Consider the following 16,939-nt stretch of genomic DNA (forward strand, 5'->3'; position numbering starts at 1 on the left):
TGACCTGTATGTTTATTAATAATTTCTGACAATGGAGTGGCGTATTTGCAATAAGAACAATTCCCACATTTATGGAACCCTTTAGGAAGTTTCCTATTTCTAGAATCTAAAACAAATAAACTTGGTGATAGGTGATACCCGATGGTTTGGGCTTTTTTGTAAACAAACTTGGGGGTATTAGATACAATAGTAGTAAGATCTTTAATCTAGCTGTAAAACCCTCCAATGTTTTTCTACAATTTGTTTAATAAGCTTTGCCTGATTACTATACGTCATAATAAAAAGTGGTGTTTCTGAACCTTGTTCCCTTGATCTCCTGTTTTTGTTTTTGTCTATAGAGGTAGTTAGTAATTGTTCTCGTTCTGTATTTAAGGCTTTTTCAAAGGCAGATTGAATATCCAATTCAGAGTAGCCTCTATTTCTAAATCTCTCATTTAATATCTCAGATTCTTCCAAGAAGGATTCCTCAGTGGAACAAATCCTTCTTAGTCTGAGATATTGTCCGATTGGAATGCCACGTAGTAGTGGTTTCGGATGGCTACTATTGGCCCTAAGGAGAGAATTGCGGGCATTAGGTTTACGGAACAGGTTTGTCTGAATTTTGTAGTCAGTATCTATATATAAATTGATGTCTAGATAATTGATATGGTTGATGTGTATTGATGAGGTGAATTTTAAATTAAAAGAATTATTATTGAGATAAGCAATGAAATCCTGTAGTGTAGAGCAGTCTCCCCTCCATATCAGAATGAGGTCGTCAATGTACCGACGATAGAAAATAATATTATTGCGGAAAGGATTGGTGACACCAAAAATGTGAATGTTTTCCCAAAATCCCATAAATAAATTCGCGTAAGAATGTGCAGAAGAAGTCCCCATTGCCGTGCCTTGTTTTTGGAGATAAAAGTTGTGATTGAACAAAAAATAATTGTGTTGTAGAAGAAAAATAATACAATCTAATAAAAATGTGATTTGAGGAGTGTGTAAATTAGAAGTGTTAAGGAAGTGAGTGACTGCTTGAATGCCTAATTCGTGACTAAAAATAGTGTATAAAGATGTCACGTCTAGTGTTACCCAGAGATAATTGTGACACCAAGTGATTTTATTTAACATAGTGAGTAAGTGTGTGGAGTCTGAGATAGGAGGGGAGTGCTCTCACTAGGGGTTGTAAATAAACATCCACATATCTCGATATACCATCTCCCAAAGATCCAATGCTGGAGATGATTGGTCTCCCTGGTGGGTTATCCAGGGATTTATGGATCTTTGGGAGATGGTGAAATATCAGTATGGTTGGAAAACGATTACTCAGATACTGACATTCCTGAGTTGATAATACCCGCAATTCTCTACCTAGATCAATGAGGGTATTGAGTTCGGAAAGATAAGTTGTAGTCTGGTCCTTCTCCAGTCTAAGATAACAAACCTTATCATTGAGTTACCTCATGGCTTCATTAAGGTATTGAACATACATGGTTCTTTCAACATAACCACGATAGCTCCGCCTTTGTCGGCGTTTTTTATAATTATTTTATCATTTGTTTTTAAATGATATAGTGTGTTACGTTCTTCTTTGGTAAGATTGTCAGGTCTTATACTGGAGAAGGTATATCCCTTTGCTAATATTTGCAAATCACGTTCAACTAATTTTTTTAATGTTTCTAAAAACGGTCCTTTATTGTATGTGGGACAAAAAAGTGATTTATTTTTTAAACCTGAGTGTTTGCTATGTGTTAAGAATAGTTTCCAATAATTATTTTTCATATATAGATTGTTACCATTGTTAAAAAACAATATATGGTTATGTCCTCTGATATGTTAAAAACAATTTGACATGTATAATGACATATCTTGCTTTATGTAGGTCAAATGACCATTCAGTAAGATATCTGTGCCATACTCCCCCACATTGATTATTAATTTTCTTCCCTTCCCTATATCATCTTAGGGTTCACGTGCAAGGTTGTCATGACTATCTAGACAGCGTGTAAATAAAGGCGGTCGCGCACATAGTAGCGATACATCACTTCCGGTCTTTAGACGCGGCCACATCACATCCGGTTATTTGATTCTAACCCTACATTGTTACTTGCCTTGGCAGTGTCCCCACGAGGTGAGATGACGTGTACATCAAGGCCAAGACAGCATGTAAACATTATTGACTCGCGCATCGCGACACGTCATTTCCGGTTTATTGAGACGGCCGCGTCACTTCCGGTTTCTGATTTTCACGGCGGTTTGCAAATCTAGCAAATTGGGACCATTATAAGAGGGCGACTATGGCACACCTACCTGTACTCTCCGACGAAGCGCCACACAGGCGTGAAACGCGTTAGAGACAGAGGCTTTTTTCCTGCACCCATTCCTGTCTGCACCATGACTTAACAATAAAGGATTTTATTATACTGCTGCTGTCCCGTGGATCCAGTTTCTTTGCTGTGCGCTGCACTTCTACATTCGTGGCTACCTGAACTTCACTGAAGAGTCAAGTAGCAAATTAGCAAGTTACACACATGCCTATCAGACATCCATCGGAGGATGATCTTCACGGACGATAAATATTAGACTGTGAACTATGAAAGTTTTCTACTTCTTCACAAGAAACATCATCTCTTGTACACTGGTTGTCTGGGCAGCACCTTTTGTTTGTTAGGATGCTGGCAGGAGATCTTATAAATAGGGGGACTTCGTCAGTCGCCGTGCTGCTTCCCAAAGTCGCGAACCACAATGCCTTGCATAATGTTACACAAGGCATTGTGGGTCGCGATTTCGGTAAGCAGAGCTCTGCTACAGAAGGTGTTTTTCAGCAACCATCGTCTTTGCACATTGCAAGTCACCCCAAATTTTCCACTTATGTGAGTGAACAAATGTTTTTTTGAGCTCTGCCCACATATTCCTATGAATAGCACATCATGAGGATAACTACATTATAAAATGCACGTGTACATTATCTATATGTATTTGTGTTAAATCATTTATCAAACATATATCTTTTTTGTTTACATTTTTCTTAAATTTGTTCAGTTAAATTAAGTGATATGAGTGAGGTGAAATTCTTCAATCTTAACAATTTAGTTACATATTTGTTTCTATTATTACCCCACTTATTAATCGCCTGCTTCCAATTTCTCATGCCTTCAGTTTATTTTTTATTACAACACACATACACACACACACACGTGTATATTTTTTCAATTCATTTAATAGAAAAATTACTAATTTAGGTTTTACACAGAATCAATTTTAATGAAACAGATTTTATTGCATTAAAAAAAAAGAAAATGACAAAAACAGAGCAGTTGACATCTAAAAGGCACAAACTGAAGTTATGTCGCCTTTTCAGTGCTTGGGATGTCATACAATGTACCGTGGAGAGCATTGCCGAGATCCTGAGCACTGGGGTGGCAAAACTTTTCAAACTGGAACAGCTATCCACCATTACCCTGGTACTGTACCTCATTGCCATTTAGGTATGGCCGGGGGAGAAAGATTCAGGACCATTAGGCAGTAGTGTATTAACTCAGAAGTCAGAATCATGCAACGTATTTCGCTACAGCAAATACCTGCTTGCCATTTATAAATTATGTGTCGCTAATAAAAAACATTATTACAAAATTGCAAAAATTCACCTTTGCAGTTGACAATTCTCTTAGAAAAGCTAGTTTACCCGCCGTCGGCACCGACTTTTCAAAAATATGATTCCCCCCCCCCCTTTACATTACTGTATGTTGTAAGTTTGAAATCAACCTCGCTGAGCTGGATATTAAGACAAAGACAATCTGCACTCTGATTCTACGTACACACATTTACACCTATTTGTAATCTGCCTTTCAAGATGAAAAATGACAGAATATGCCCGGCATGTTTTTCAATTCTTCTTTCTACATAGGCGCGCATTAAAAAAAAAAAAAATGTTTAATGAATGAATTTCAAAATATAGTAAGCATTTCAAAGCATTTAAATTAACTTGGATCTTCCAGAGTAAAAATCAAAGGATCTGTAACACTTGCAGTGCTGGAAAGGGGCATTTCACAGCAATGCGCTGCACACGCCTTCAACATTGAAGACGTTGCTGACCCCTCTGGCATTGAAGGGGTTAAAGGCACAATAGTACAATCGATTGAGCAATTTTGGTTACTTATTACATTTCTTTTAATTCAAATAGATTTTTTTTTAAAATACGACTTCAATTAATATATTAAATTAAAAAAAAAAAACAACGAGAGACAACGTTGCTATTGATTTGACGCATCCTTGCCCTCCGCTTCAGCACATTTTATTTTCCGTAAAATTTCCTGTTTAGAAGGAATATAAGGAGATTCACGTTGACTTTAGCTTTGTCGAACATTTTCATTACAGCGACACCGTCATACTGCATCTGCAGCAAGTCCTGAAATATGACGACATGGGCGTTATTCTAAGGGAGGGGTCATTTCACTTTGCTTAACCTGCAGGGTGGGAATCATACTGTACACTCCAAAGTGAAAGGTGCAGCCCGTCTCATGTACAAAGTGAGCTAGTGGCAAGTCTGTGTGTAATGGGTAAAACCTAATCATCATCATCATCAATCGTCATCATCAATCATCATCATCAATTATCAGATAAAAAATCTAAATCAATTCTGAAAGTGTTATGCATACCGTGCTGATACAGTAAAACTGTATACATGAATTTAGATACTAAAGTATACTAAAGTATATATATATATATATATATATATATATATAAAATAAATTTTAAAATAAAATATTGGTTTAAGAAAATGCTAACAATTTGAGGGAAGTGTTACATGATACTGGATAACACAGGCACGTAGAGAATACCACACATCTTAGGCTGCGGTCCCAGTCACTGCCTCAGCGCACGCCTCGGCGTGTAAGCACCGCCCCTCAATGGGGAAGGGCCCAGTACGCACCTTCACGCTGAAGGTGCAGCCGCGCCGTACTGCAAGATTTTTTAAACTCAATGAAATTGAGTTTAAACCTTGCGACGGAAGCGTGGCCACGCCCCCACCGGCGATTCACCGAATGAGGGCGAACCAGCCGCGTGATGTAATGGCCCCGCCCCCGCAAATCCCCGACCACGCACCCTCCCGTCGCAAGCTCCCTCTCTCCTGGAGACCGCAGATCGCGGTTAGCGCTGTGCATGCGCCCCCCCCCGCCGGGTGCGCATGTCACAGACATGACTGGGACCGCAGCCTAATGCTTAAACAGTTACCAGGCGCACTGCACTGGCACAACCAGGTTACCTGAAAGTGAAGCTGAACTTTCTCCATCTCAACACCAAGAAACTTCGCCTTAACTTCAAAGGCACCAACTTGCTCACTGGGTATAATGTCAAATAAAACATTTTTAAACCTGGAGAGAAAAAAAAAAAAAAAAAGATGCACCACATGAAAGGACAGCATAGAAAAAAACCTAATGAAAAGACATCAACAAATATTTCCATGTGCCATGCCTGGCCACACCTTAATTGGCTTAATAGGGATTTTAACACTCGATTGATTGGGTCTTAAGGTGCAGTCTCTTGTAGACCAAAATGAGCCAATGGCACGAACATGATTGACCAGTTGAGTGCCCTAGGACTAAATCATGAGAACTGGCATTCTGGAGGCCTCACGATGTAGTGACTACATCATGCTCAAAGGGCTGTTTTTTTCTGGGTTAGATTGTGTTCTGCGTTCCCATGGAGCTTAGGATGTGATCTAACCTGTGATGAAACGGAGGAGGATCCCTCTTTAGTTTCTTCCAAAATGGCTACGCGACCGCATCGTGCCGCAGCACTCAAAAAGTTAAAAAGCTAAAGCTAGGCAACTGATGCTATTTTACTTTCCATGCAAAAATCTGACGCCTACAAGTATTTAGTTTGTAAAAGCATAGGACCATAATATGGCTGCCGGTGAGACAATAATTAACAAGAAGATAAGCAACATTCTCATCTCTGACATGGTTGATGCCAAATTAACCCATTCAGCGCAGAGCTGGGGGCTACACGTTTTCTTTGGCTGCAGCCTTAATATCCATGCAATGAAGTTGTCAAGTGGACAATAGACATTTGCTTGGAAAAGTTTCCTACTGATCATTTTCAGAAAGCTGGCACTCACTGGTTGGTTTGCAGTCCTTCTATTTCCAGGATGACCCCTTTCTCGTGGAGTCTTGCAGCCGTGTATTTCAGGGACGATTGTTTGGCTTTTTTGGTGCTTTTTTCTTCCCCCTTTCCATCCACTTTAATAGAACGCCTTGAGTTCCTGCATACAAGGGATGAATTTAGTACAAATTCATGCTGCTTGTATGTTATGCAAAAGAATTCCTATCATTCTAAAAATTGTATTAGTTTAATACAACAGAAAATGGTGCTGCTCTTATACAATTTTAAACGAACATTACAGAAATAAACGTTCTTATAGTCTTTTTTTCTCTTTATGTGTTTGTCACATTCTTTCGTTTAAATTTTTTTTATTAATCTTTCCAAAATGAAGAAGTTGACTTTAGTTGATTCTTTTTTTTATTTTAGATTTAATTTTACAAAAAGTTAATCTCATAAATACTTTTAGGGAAATGTGTTTAAAGTGTTAACAAAATAAATACATCTTGTTTTCAAGTACACACAGAGAAGGGATTTCCCCAAGATCAAACAGACTAGCATCGTAATGAACGGAACCCACAACATTATATATTTAAGACTAACGCCTTAACCACTACACCATACCTAACCCCACTTCAATCAAGGTTAAAATAATAACTACATTTTTATACTGTGCACTTTTCTGCAATTCATTTTGCATGTTATCCATGTCCAAAATGTTATCAAAAATAGATCAATTGGCAATACATTTGTATGAGATATTTTACCAGCAGAGATATATTTAGGTTTATATCTCCTTTTCGACCGAGTACTGTAAAGTTGCAGGAAGGTCACACTGAGTGAACACAAACCTAGTGAGGAACCCATAAGCTATGTTTTCAATACCAACACCTTAACCACGATTCTTAAACTTCCTCTCTCTTACAGTACTTTTGCACCAGCAACACATTTCAAAGCAAAGTCGAATCCTACAACAACTAAATCCTGCTCACTTTGCTGAAACTGAATTAAATTGTATAGAAGCATTCATTTCTTTTTGTAAATAATCACTAAATAAATGTGGTGTCTAAAATATCTACTAACCCAGAGAAAGAAATAAGGCAACACATCGCTGACCGAAGTATAGACAAACCTACGGTACGATATCTGGAGAATTCCTTCTAAAAACCTTAAGTAACGGGTAGATAGAACGCTCCCCCTTTCCCACCCCCAACTCCCCCTGTCAGGTTCCCCTCTTCCTTCTATCTTTACCGCTTCTCTAACCCTACCTATTTCATAGGTATTATAAGCACGCCCCACAGGATGTGTTCACAAAGCTGTTATAATACGCGCTCTGTATTAGAACTGTCATTATGTTAAAATTCCACAAATGTTACATTGAACATCTACCTGGTGATGCGAAGATTAATGTCTAAAGTGATGTTACTGTGTTGTGAAAACAATAAAAAAATATTGAAACAAGAAAAATAAATGTGGTGTCTCCCTTGGGAATACTATTGAGTCAAGGGGTTAATGGGCCTAATGTGTGTGGCTCACGCAGGGTAATGTTCCGCTCCCATCACAGGGTCAAGGGTGACTTGGCAGAAAAGAAGCAACATCCACGTTATGTCTTGTGACAGGAACGTCACCGGCAGGGTACATAAGACTGCACAGAAGGTTCTAGAACTCAGGTCTCTGAGAGTGACAGTTGGAGGGGGGGGAGGGAGGGGGCTCACTGTTGATAATGTAAATAATGGTTCAGTGTATAGTTGATGTATAGTGATACTGTCCCTGTTTGTTATTTTATAGTGAAGGAAAGTGTCCTATTCAGTTAGCGTACATAAACATGATACTACAGACGTTTACAGGCTCATACAATGGAACTCAGGACTCCTCCTATCCTTGAGAAAGCGCGCTCCCGACGCACGAAACGTACGTCGGGCTGTGATGTCACCACGTTGACGTCAGGGAGGAAGTAGGAGTGATCGGCTTGTCCGTGGCCCAGAGGCTATGCTGTGATCACATTACGATTGAGAACTACCGACAGATAAGTAAAACCCTGATATATATTCTCTGTCAGTGACATTTGCATCAACAAGTAATTGTGGTTATGTTAGTAATGTGTTGTGTATGCGCATATAGGTGATCTTGATATATACACAACACAGAGCTAACTCCAGTCCTGGGCGTTGATACCAGTTACTAATTATATATTATAAGCCACACACTGAGGACGACTATGATATGAATGAAATACATTACTCTGGGTATTAAGTATTCTGTTATTTACAACTTTGGCTCTTAAATATTATTCTCAAGGGTATGTCAGCCAATGTACAATAATCTGCATTAACCACATGTGCACTTGATTTAATGCGCATTTACACCTATGTATATACTACTATTAACATACATGTGTACTTTGTATACAATAAGATCAGATATACTATATTTTGTGGTCATACATGCACACATTATATTTGATGCATGATTTAACATATCTTCTATTGGGATACTTATAGATGCGATTATGTGTACATTGGTTGGATTATAGGCATATCAGGTCTTGATTTGATGTTTGTATATCTTCTATTTGTGCTATAGCATTACAACATTATATGTGTGGTTATTATTGAATATATATTCTGCCTAATTATAGGGTTGAGTAAATGATCTGTTATCACTATAGTATGGATACAAATAGAGATATTTACTTACCACAGGGACTTTAGATCCAACTAATAACAGGACAAGACGATCTGGGGTCATCACCACAATTTTTACAACCAATATGGTTGCTTATTCTACATTTACATAACCTAGCGATAACCCTCCTACTTTTTAAGGGTTACTACATTTTTAACATTTTGCGTAGTTATTCTATTAATAAAACGTTATTATTTTGGACCATTAGGCTTTTATTAGTATATTGTTTTTCCACATTGTGGGGGACATATGCTATTTGTCACCGATATCCTTGGTAATACATACATCCAGACAGGACTATCAAGTCGTATGTGTATCTTCAATACTTGACAGAGTGCAATAAACAGGGACTTTGGGGTGATTTCTTTATAATCACTCGCATGCTTCTTGGTACTGTATTATGTCCACTGTATGCACCAGTCCACTACTCAATACTCCAAATTAGGTGAGCGGTGGGAACAAAACTGTTGCATAACAAGTAAGGGTAACCCAAAATGGGGCACAATTGATAGATAACAGTTATGGACGCTAGGCAGAAGATGGTCACTTAAGATAGGAGCAACAGCTACCAGCTTAAATACCTCCCGCAAGCATTACGAGTGGGTATTAGGGAAGCTATAAATAGTAGAGACTGTGAAGATACAAGAAGTATGTCTATTGTGGATAATGGCAATGTGTGAGGAGCATTGTGGACGGCTGTCAATAAAGCTCGTTTGTACTACAGTATAAAAAGTTCCTGGCGCCCCCATCATTATATCTACGCCCCCAGCCTGCGCGGATCCAGCACCCTAACAAGGTACTAGAGACTGAGCAAAGCCATGTACATAGTCCACTGATGTAAACTCCTTAGGAGCCGTGCAAGGAGGGTTACAAATATAACAAATAACCAGAATAAAACAGCATTAAAGTGAAACAATTTCAAGGGCTCAAATCAGTTTTTCCTAATTGAATTCTGAAAGAACTCACTTTCTTGTTAAATTGTCCAAACAGGTCTTGATGTACGTGTTGTAATAATTTATCTGATCCTCAAAGAAAGCGGTCTTCGAGTTAAGCGCATTGAGGGTCTGTTGAAGCTTCACCAGCTCAGCTTTTCGTCGCTGACGATATCTTCTTTGGTTTCGGATATCCTGGCAAAAAAAAAAAAAAGCCAAAGTGTTAAACAATATTCTTACTTTTCCATTTCTCAAAAATGCAGCTATTTCGCTTGCTTTTACATAGCTGCTAGCGGTCTTCTTCAGCATTTTAGAATGGAAAACTACACCGGTCTGACACTGCTGAAGGGCCAAGTGTACAAGAAACATAATAATAATAAGACGAGCTCTAGAACCTTAGCAATCTCATTGATGATTTCTTGGAACTTGGTTGCTTCCGTCACTAGGCCAGCCTGTTCCAATGTCCGGAGGTTTCGAAGGATCTTCCTCTTTTTCTGTTCCAAGGGCAGCTGACCGTCTTCAAAAACAGATTGGCTGCGCTTCATTTTATCTGGAGTCTTGGCGTCAAAAGCTGCTCGTTTCTCGATTACTTTTAAATGCTCATTTTCCTTAAAAAAAAAAAAAAAAAAAAAAAGACCTGGTTAGCACTGTGCCAGAGTTACAGTATACCATGCATTTCCTCGACTGGATCGCAACAAAGGGTTGCTACAGTATACATTGCTTATGCAAAGGCTGCCTTTCTGCTGATCATCATATGCTTAGTACAGTGACTCTTGCTTTAATCGTATGATCTCGCACAGATACGGGTTTGTATTTTTAAAATATTATAAAAAAAGTCTAATTTCCCTTGAGTTAATAGATTAGATTTTCTTCCTGCTATTTCTATGCATGAAATAGGAGTTCTAAAAAGACCCCCAACTCTTCCCCACCAACTATTGATTAACTGGGATTGTACCTGTAAGAGATCTTCCAATAATGTAGCACTGTATCAGATACGTATGTTAGCAAGGTGACTGATCATTGTTCTAAGGTCAAGGTATAGATTTGTAGCTGTGTTTCATTATTTAGTTCTTAAAGGGCAAATTTTAGGTAATTCTAGCACCGAATGGACTAAAAAACGGAAACTATTACTAGTTAATCTGTAATAATAATAATATAGAGCTATTGTAACAAACCAATTGATTTTCTATTTGTAGCTGGTCTACTGTTCTCGTCAATCTAAGGCTTCGGACATGGTTCCTCCAGCCGCGCTTCTCCGCACTGACGCTCATGCCCCCCTGCTCAAGCGAGAGCTTTTTTGTGTCCTGGCATGCAAGGCAGCGAGCGCGCTTCGGAGGCGGGTGGGAGGCGGGGAAAGCACGCCCAGTCACGGCGCCGACATCACAGAGTGCCATTGGCAGTTTGCCGGTCATGTGACCGGCCCTCCGCTCCCCTCAGCGCGCAAACTTAAATGTGACTGTCTCCTGCAATTCCACACGCTTCCGCACGCCTGCGGAAGCCCCTTCTAAAGCCGCTCTCATTCAGGATGCCGGGGGTAAGTGCGCTGCCTCAGCGCGGCTCAGCGGCATCTTCCGCACCATGTCCGCGGCCTAATACCCACCTACCCCACATCACCTACCCGATAGATGCATAATAAACACGCAATTCATCCAAGAGATTTTGAGAAACCCATAGGAAAGTTAACTTTTAATTACATTTTTACTCATGAATCAGATCTGCATTTAATAACTAAGCAGGTAAGAATATTTCCTAAGGGTGGAAATCCAACCAAGCAGATATCCATGGAGTGCAATAAATCTGCATTAAAAGGCAGGACTCACAGTCTACGGCATACAGTATACAACTCGATAAAAGGCGACAACAACAACAACTGGTGTGATTGTTTTGTCACCTTTAAACTGATTTTTTAGTAGAGGGAGATAGAACACGTTCTATCCATCGAAACATGGACCCAGCATCGCTGTACACCCAGTATATATAGTATATCATAAAGAGAAACGGTGAACCAACGTGATTATTTTCCTTCTTTTTATAGGACATATACAGTAATAACAACAACCCAATAGCTAGTTACCTGAGGCAAAGAAGCTGGTGTTTCCAGGATTTCTATGAGTGTTTCACCAGACTGAGTTCGGATCACATCCACTATCACTTTCTTAGTCCTGTATGAAAAACATTGACATTAAAGATTTTGTCTCATACAGTATATATATAATGCTGTTTTTTAGAAGACACCTGACACCAGAAGATACATTACAGTCCATTCATGTAAATAGGCCAGATAGTATGTTATGGAATAGCACAGCATAATAAATATGTCTTTAGCTGGTATTTTTATACAGTAACATGGAGATCTAGTCCTCTACAGTGGGGGGGGGGGGGGGGCTGTGTGTGCATAGCGTGTGCAGTGTGCTGTGAGTGTGTGCAGTGTGCTGTGTGTGCAGTGTGCTGTGAGTGTGTGCAGTGTGCTGTGAGTGTGTGCTGTGAGTGTGTGCAGTGAGTGTGTGCTATGAGTGTGTGCAGTGTGCTATGAGTGTGTGCAGTGTGCTATGAGTGTGTGAAGTGTGCTATGAGTGTGTGCAGTGTTCTGTGAGTGTGTGCAGTGTGCTGTGAGTGTGTGCAGTGTGTGCTATGAGTGTGTGCAGTGTGCTATGAGTGTGTGCAGTGTGCTATGAGTGTGTGAAGTGTGCTATGAGTGTGTGCAGTGTGCTATGAGTGTGTGCAGTGTGCTGTGTGTGCAGTGAGTGTGTGCTGTGTGCAGTGAGTGTGTGCAGTGTGCAGTGTGCGTGCAGTGTGCTATGAGTGTGTACAGTGTGCTGTGTGTGCAGTGAGTGTGTGCTGTGTGCAGTGAGTGTGTGCAGTGTGCAGTGAGTGTGTGCAGTGTGCATGCAGTGTGCTGTGAGTGTGTGCAGTGTGCTGTGAGTGTGTGCAGTTTGCTGTGTGCGTAGTGTGTGCAGTGTGCTGTGTGCGTAGTGTGTGCAGTGTGCTGTGTGCGCAGTGAGTGCGTGCAGTGTGCTGTGAGTGCGTGCAGTGTGCTGTGAGTGCGTGCAGTGTGCTGTGAGTGCGTGCAGTGTGCTGTGAGTGCGTGCAGTGTGCTGTGAGTGCGTGCAGTGTGCTGTGAGTGCGTGCAGTGTGCTGTGAATGTGTGCAGTGTGCTGTGAGTGTGTGCAGTGTGCTTTGAGTGTGTGCAGTGTGCTTTGAGTGTGTGCAGTGTGCTTTGAGTGTGTGCAGTGTGCTGTGTGTGTGTGCAGTGGGTGTGTTCAGTGTGCAGTGAGTGTGTGCAGTGAATGTGTAGTGTGCTGTGAGTGTGTGTCCACGCTCAAACCGCGTTATAGCGGATCACTATAACGAGAGAGAGAGAGGAGAGAGATATATCCAGTACAACCTGCCTCACACTGATGAGGCCCAAAACGTTGAAACAGCTGTCTGTGAGGTAGGTTTACTGGCTTTGCATCTTAACCCATGCTGTGCTGAAAGCTGTGTAATGCAGCGAGCATTAGCTTATTAGGGTCCATGTAAAAATGGATTTGAGGCAAAAGGTGGCACTGTGTGCTCATTTGCATGTCATTTTCCAGAATCCTTTGCTGCAGTGGAAGCACTGTATGCTAGGTGATAATGGCGAAAAGCAGTTTTGCAGACCTGTTTAAGACATGAGAATGTGCTCACAAGTGATATTTTTATTTGCTATACACATACAGCCCAACTCCGTCATAGTTCGGTCCTCGGGGGCCACCCGATCCAACCGCGCTATTACTGGGGTCCCGCTAATTTTTAAAAAAAATGGCCGCTGCGCACCCGATCGGGAGGAGGGAGGGAACAGGTGGCCGGCAGCCATACACGTCCCCCAGCAGCCACCCTAACTTCCCCTAGCAGCCTCACTTCCCCCGGGGTTGCCACCACTCAGGGTTTCACTACTCATGACATGCTGTCTACCGCCTATGCGGACAGTCTGGCGATCCTCCACACAAGCACTCATCTGGTATTAAAATAACCCCGAGCCCGGCGCTTCTCCGTGCTCTGATGGCCACCTACGAGTGCAGCACTCAGCTGTTAGCAGGGGAAATCCCTTACCCGGTGCTTCTCCCTGCCCGCACTCAGCTGTAAGCAGGGAAAATCCCCTACCGGCGCTTCTCCTTTCCTGGACGGCTAGCTACTAGTGCAGGGAGAGCTGAGAGATACTTCCCTCCCTACCTGTCTGACCTCTAGGTACCTAAGTAGAGTCTGAGGCAAGTATACCACCAGGACTGTGCTGCTGCAGAGTTATTAACCTCCATTCTATCAGGGAATACCTACCCTCCCTATCCTGGCCGTCCACTGTTTATCCCATACTCTGCAACTGCATCAACCTGACAATACTCATAACTGGATCTAAAAGGGTTTTTACATTCAGCCCTTGCTCACTTGAATCTATAAAGACTATCTGGAATTTATATATGACTCCAAAAAGCCCCCTCTTTATCTAGATGCTGGGACACTTAATAGAGACCTAATATTCACATGAGCATTGTTGTAGTTAAATTACAGGGCAGTCTGAACAATACTTGTGAGTGCCCAATTTAAATTACAGGGCAATGTGAACAATATTGTATTGATTGCTGCTAACAACAGCACTAATATTTTTCCACTTGGAGTGATCTATACTACAGTAGACTATACCTTCATTGTTATACAGTATGTCCAATGCGTTTTTAACAATTTTTGTGCCCCATTATTTTTATCTTGTTAGAAATAAAAAATTATTTGAACCATATCACTAATACACTTTCATAGGGGTTACCGCAAGGTTTTTTTATTACACTGTTCACAACAGTATTTCAAGTGGATTTCTGAGTCTCAAGACTTATACCAATTCCGAACAGGGACTCCTCTTCCTTAATGTTACTTTTATGTCTAAAGCGCTTATTCCCATGATCTGTTATTTATATTATCTGTTATTTAATTGAGTACCCCATCTATTACTACTGTGAAGCGCTATGTACATTAATGGCGCTATATAAATAAAGACATACAATACAATCTGAGAGTGCATGTAATTGGGGTTTCCATAAATTCCCTATCTTTGGGGAAAGAGACCTCTTTTTATGCTATTGCCACTACCCTAGTGCACCCAGACTAATATGTAAGACTAAGAGTGAGCGGTGGTCATTTTTTGTTTATACCCTCCGTGTGGTGGCAAACGTCTTCTGGTATCTTCCCCTGCAACCACTGCGTCAAATGATGCCGCGTTGCCATGACAACAGGAACGGCACGTGACTTAACAGAATCACGTGACGCACAATGTAATGATAACAAGACGCTACTTTACGTCACAAAGTCATGCGGCACCATGTTGTCATGGCAACTTGATGCCGCGTGACGTGCGCAGCCATATTAAAGTGAGTTGCAGGGGGAGATGCCGGAACGATGCCAGAGGTAAGTGCTCTATTTAAAAAATAAATTAAAAAAATCTCCGGGTTGGCCTTCAGTCGAAGGTGGCAACCCTGCTTCCCCCAGTAGTCCACACCGATCCCCCCACACCAGCCACGCTCCGATCAACCCTCCAGCCAGCCCCGCTCCAAGCAACCCTCTCAGCCAGCCCCGCTCCAAGCAACCCACCCTGCCAGCCACGCTCCAATCAACCCCCCCTGCCAGCCCCGCTCCAAGCAACCCTCCCAGCCAGCCCCGCTCCAAGCAACCCTCCCAGCCAGCCCCGCTCCAAGCAACCCACCCTACCAGCCACGCTCCAAGCAACCCCCCCTGCCAGCCCCGCTCCAAGCAACCCTCCCAGCCAGCCCCGCTCCAAGCAACCCTCCCAGCCAGCCCCGCTCCAAGCAACCCTCCCAGCCAGCCCCGCTCCAAGCAACCCTCCCAGCCAGCCCCGCTCCAAGCAACCCTCCCAGCCAGCCCCGCTCCAAGCAACCCCCCCAGCCAGCTCCGCTGCGACACCCCCCCCAATGCCAGCTCCGCTCCGATCTCAGCAGCCAACACCAAAGGTAGGGAGTGGGAGGAGGGTGTGTGTGGTGTGAGTGTGGGCAGTGTGCTGTGAGTGTGTGCAGTGAGTGTGTGCAGGTGCTGTGAGTGTGTGCAGGTGCTGTGAGTGTGTGCAGTTTTTTTTTTTTTTTAATTCGGGGTCCATGCTCAAACCGCGTTATAAGCAGATCACGCTGTAACGGGGTTGAGCTGTATTTCTAGATTCTGTGTCTCTCTCCCCATTCTGTGTCTGTCTCCCTATTCTGTGTGTGTCTCTCTCTATCCATTCTGGACCCTACCTGTCACTGTGGAGCATGGGTGGGGGTGGGGGCCATCTTGGGACCTGGCAGAAGGCACCAGAAAGTTCTCACTAACTCACTTCCGGGTCTTACTGCTGAAGCTAACCCACCCCAACCCTCTGCTTTATTTCTTACAGTAAGTTGTATTTGTTTTAGAAAATGTATTGGGTTTATTCTTGAATCAGCAATCTGTTGTAAAACATTAGCTCCAGGATTTGCTTCGCTATAGGAACATACCAAGTCACTGAAGCATAGGGTGAGCGAGGGGATGAGGGGGTGGTGCTAAAATCCCCGCCAAAATACATTGTTGCAATGTAGACTATACAAAAGACATGAGAATGTATTGTAGTTGTGCTTATGGTTATAGTATCTATATCTGCATACTGTCTGTAAATTGAATTATGTTGTTATAACTGATGTAGCCTAGTGTCCCTGACTATACCCTTTCCTTTGGCCCTAACACTATAAGTGTTAGGTAGGAAAAGGCAGGGTTAGGGTTAAACTCCTGCACAGGGCCTAGCTTGCAGTTGTTGCCTGGATAGATACAAATGTTACCCTAACCTGGTGCAGGCCTAATGACAGTTGGAGTGTCATGCCTGGGAGGGTACTGACTGGGTCACATACCAATGGTGTGATGCCTGTCAGTACCTGGACCTGCCCTTTTAAGGGGCAGGGTTACAAACCCCTCCCCAGGTATAAAAGCTGACACTCCACCAAATTGTGTTGGTTCTGTCCCCTCCCTCTGTGGAGTGGGAGCGATTCCACCTTGCCCCATCAGGGGTTAAGGGGGTTAAGGAGGGGCTCTAGGGGCCTCAAGCCCCTGGGGTCTGCTCCAGTGAACATGGAGGAAATACAAAAAGGCTTTGTTGTACCATAAAACCTGTTGCACCCTCCCCGGACTACCTGTGTCAGTGTATGAGGAGTGTATGTGGGGAGCAACTTTGTCCTTGGCAGGGGCCTGCAGGCTGGAGGCGCTGCACCAGTGAAAGA

The 16,939-nt window shown here is 42.3% G+C and overlaps 1 protein-coding gene across 5 annotated transcripts in view; it reads right to left on the reverse strand.

The window, feature by feature from the left end:
* Nucleotides 1-16,939, reverse strand: part of IQGAP2 (IQ motif containing GTPase activating protein 2) — a 501,518-nt gene that overhangs the window by 184,344 nt on the left and 300,235 nt on the right. For 4 of the 5 annotated variants that reach the window (XM_075591271.1, XM_075591261.1, XM_075591252.1 and 1 more), the window contains 6 exons: nucleotides 11,776-11,863; nucleotides 10,097-10,309; nucleotides 9,736-9,896; nucleotides 6,104-6,247; nucleotides 5,249-5,357; nucleotides 3,185-4,390 (listed from right to left, as the gene is read on the reverse strand). The exons of the other annotated variant lie outside the window; for it this stretch is intronic. In XM_075591271.1, coding sequence (XP_075447386.1) covers nucleotides 4,277-4,390; nucleotides 5,249-5,357; nucleotides 6,104-6,247; nucleotides 9,736-9,896; nucleotides 10,097-10,309; nucleotides 11,776-11,863 — 829 coding nt within the window. In that variant the 3' untranslated portion in view covers nucleotides 3,185-4,276. Of the gene's footprint in view, nucleotides 1-3,184; nucleotides 4,391-5,248; nucleotides 5,358-6,103; nucleotides 6,248-9,735; nucleotides 9,897-10,096; nucleotides 10,310-11,775; nucleotides 11,864-16,939 lie in introns of those variants that run through there. 5 annotated transcript variants of the gene reach the window in all.

The sequence above is a fragment of the Ascaphus truei genome, chromosome 1, assembly GCF_040206685.1.
Source record: "Ascaphus truei isolate aAscTru1 chromosome 1, aAscTru1.hap1, whole genome shotgun sequence".
Taxonomy (NCBI): domain Eukaryota; kingdom Metazoa; phylum Chordata; class Amphibia; order Anura; family Ascaphidae; genus Ascaphus; species Ascaphus truei.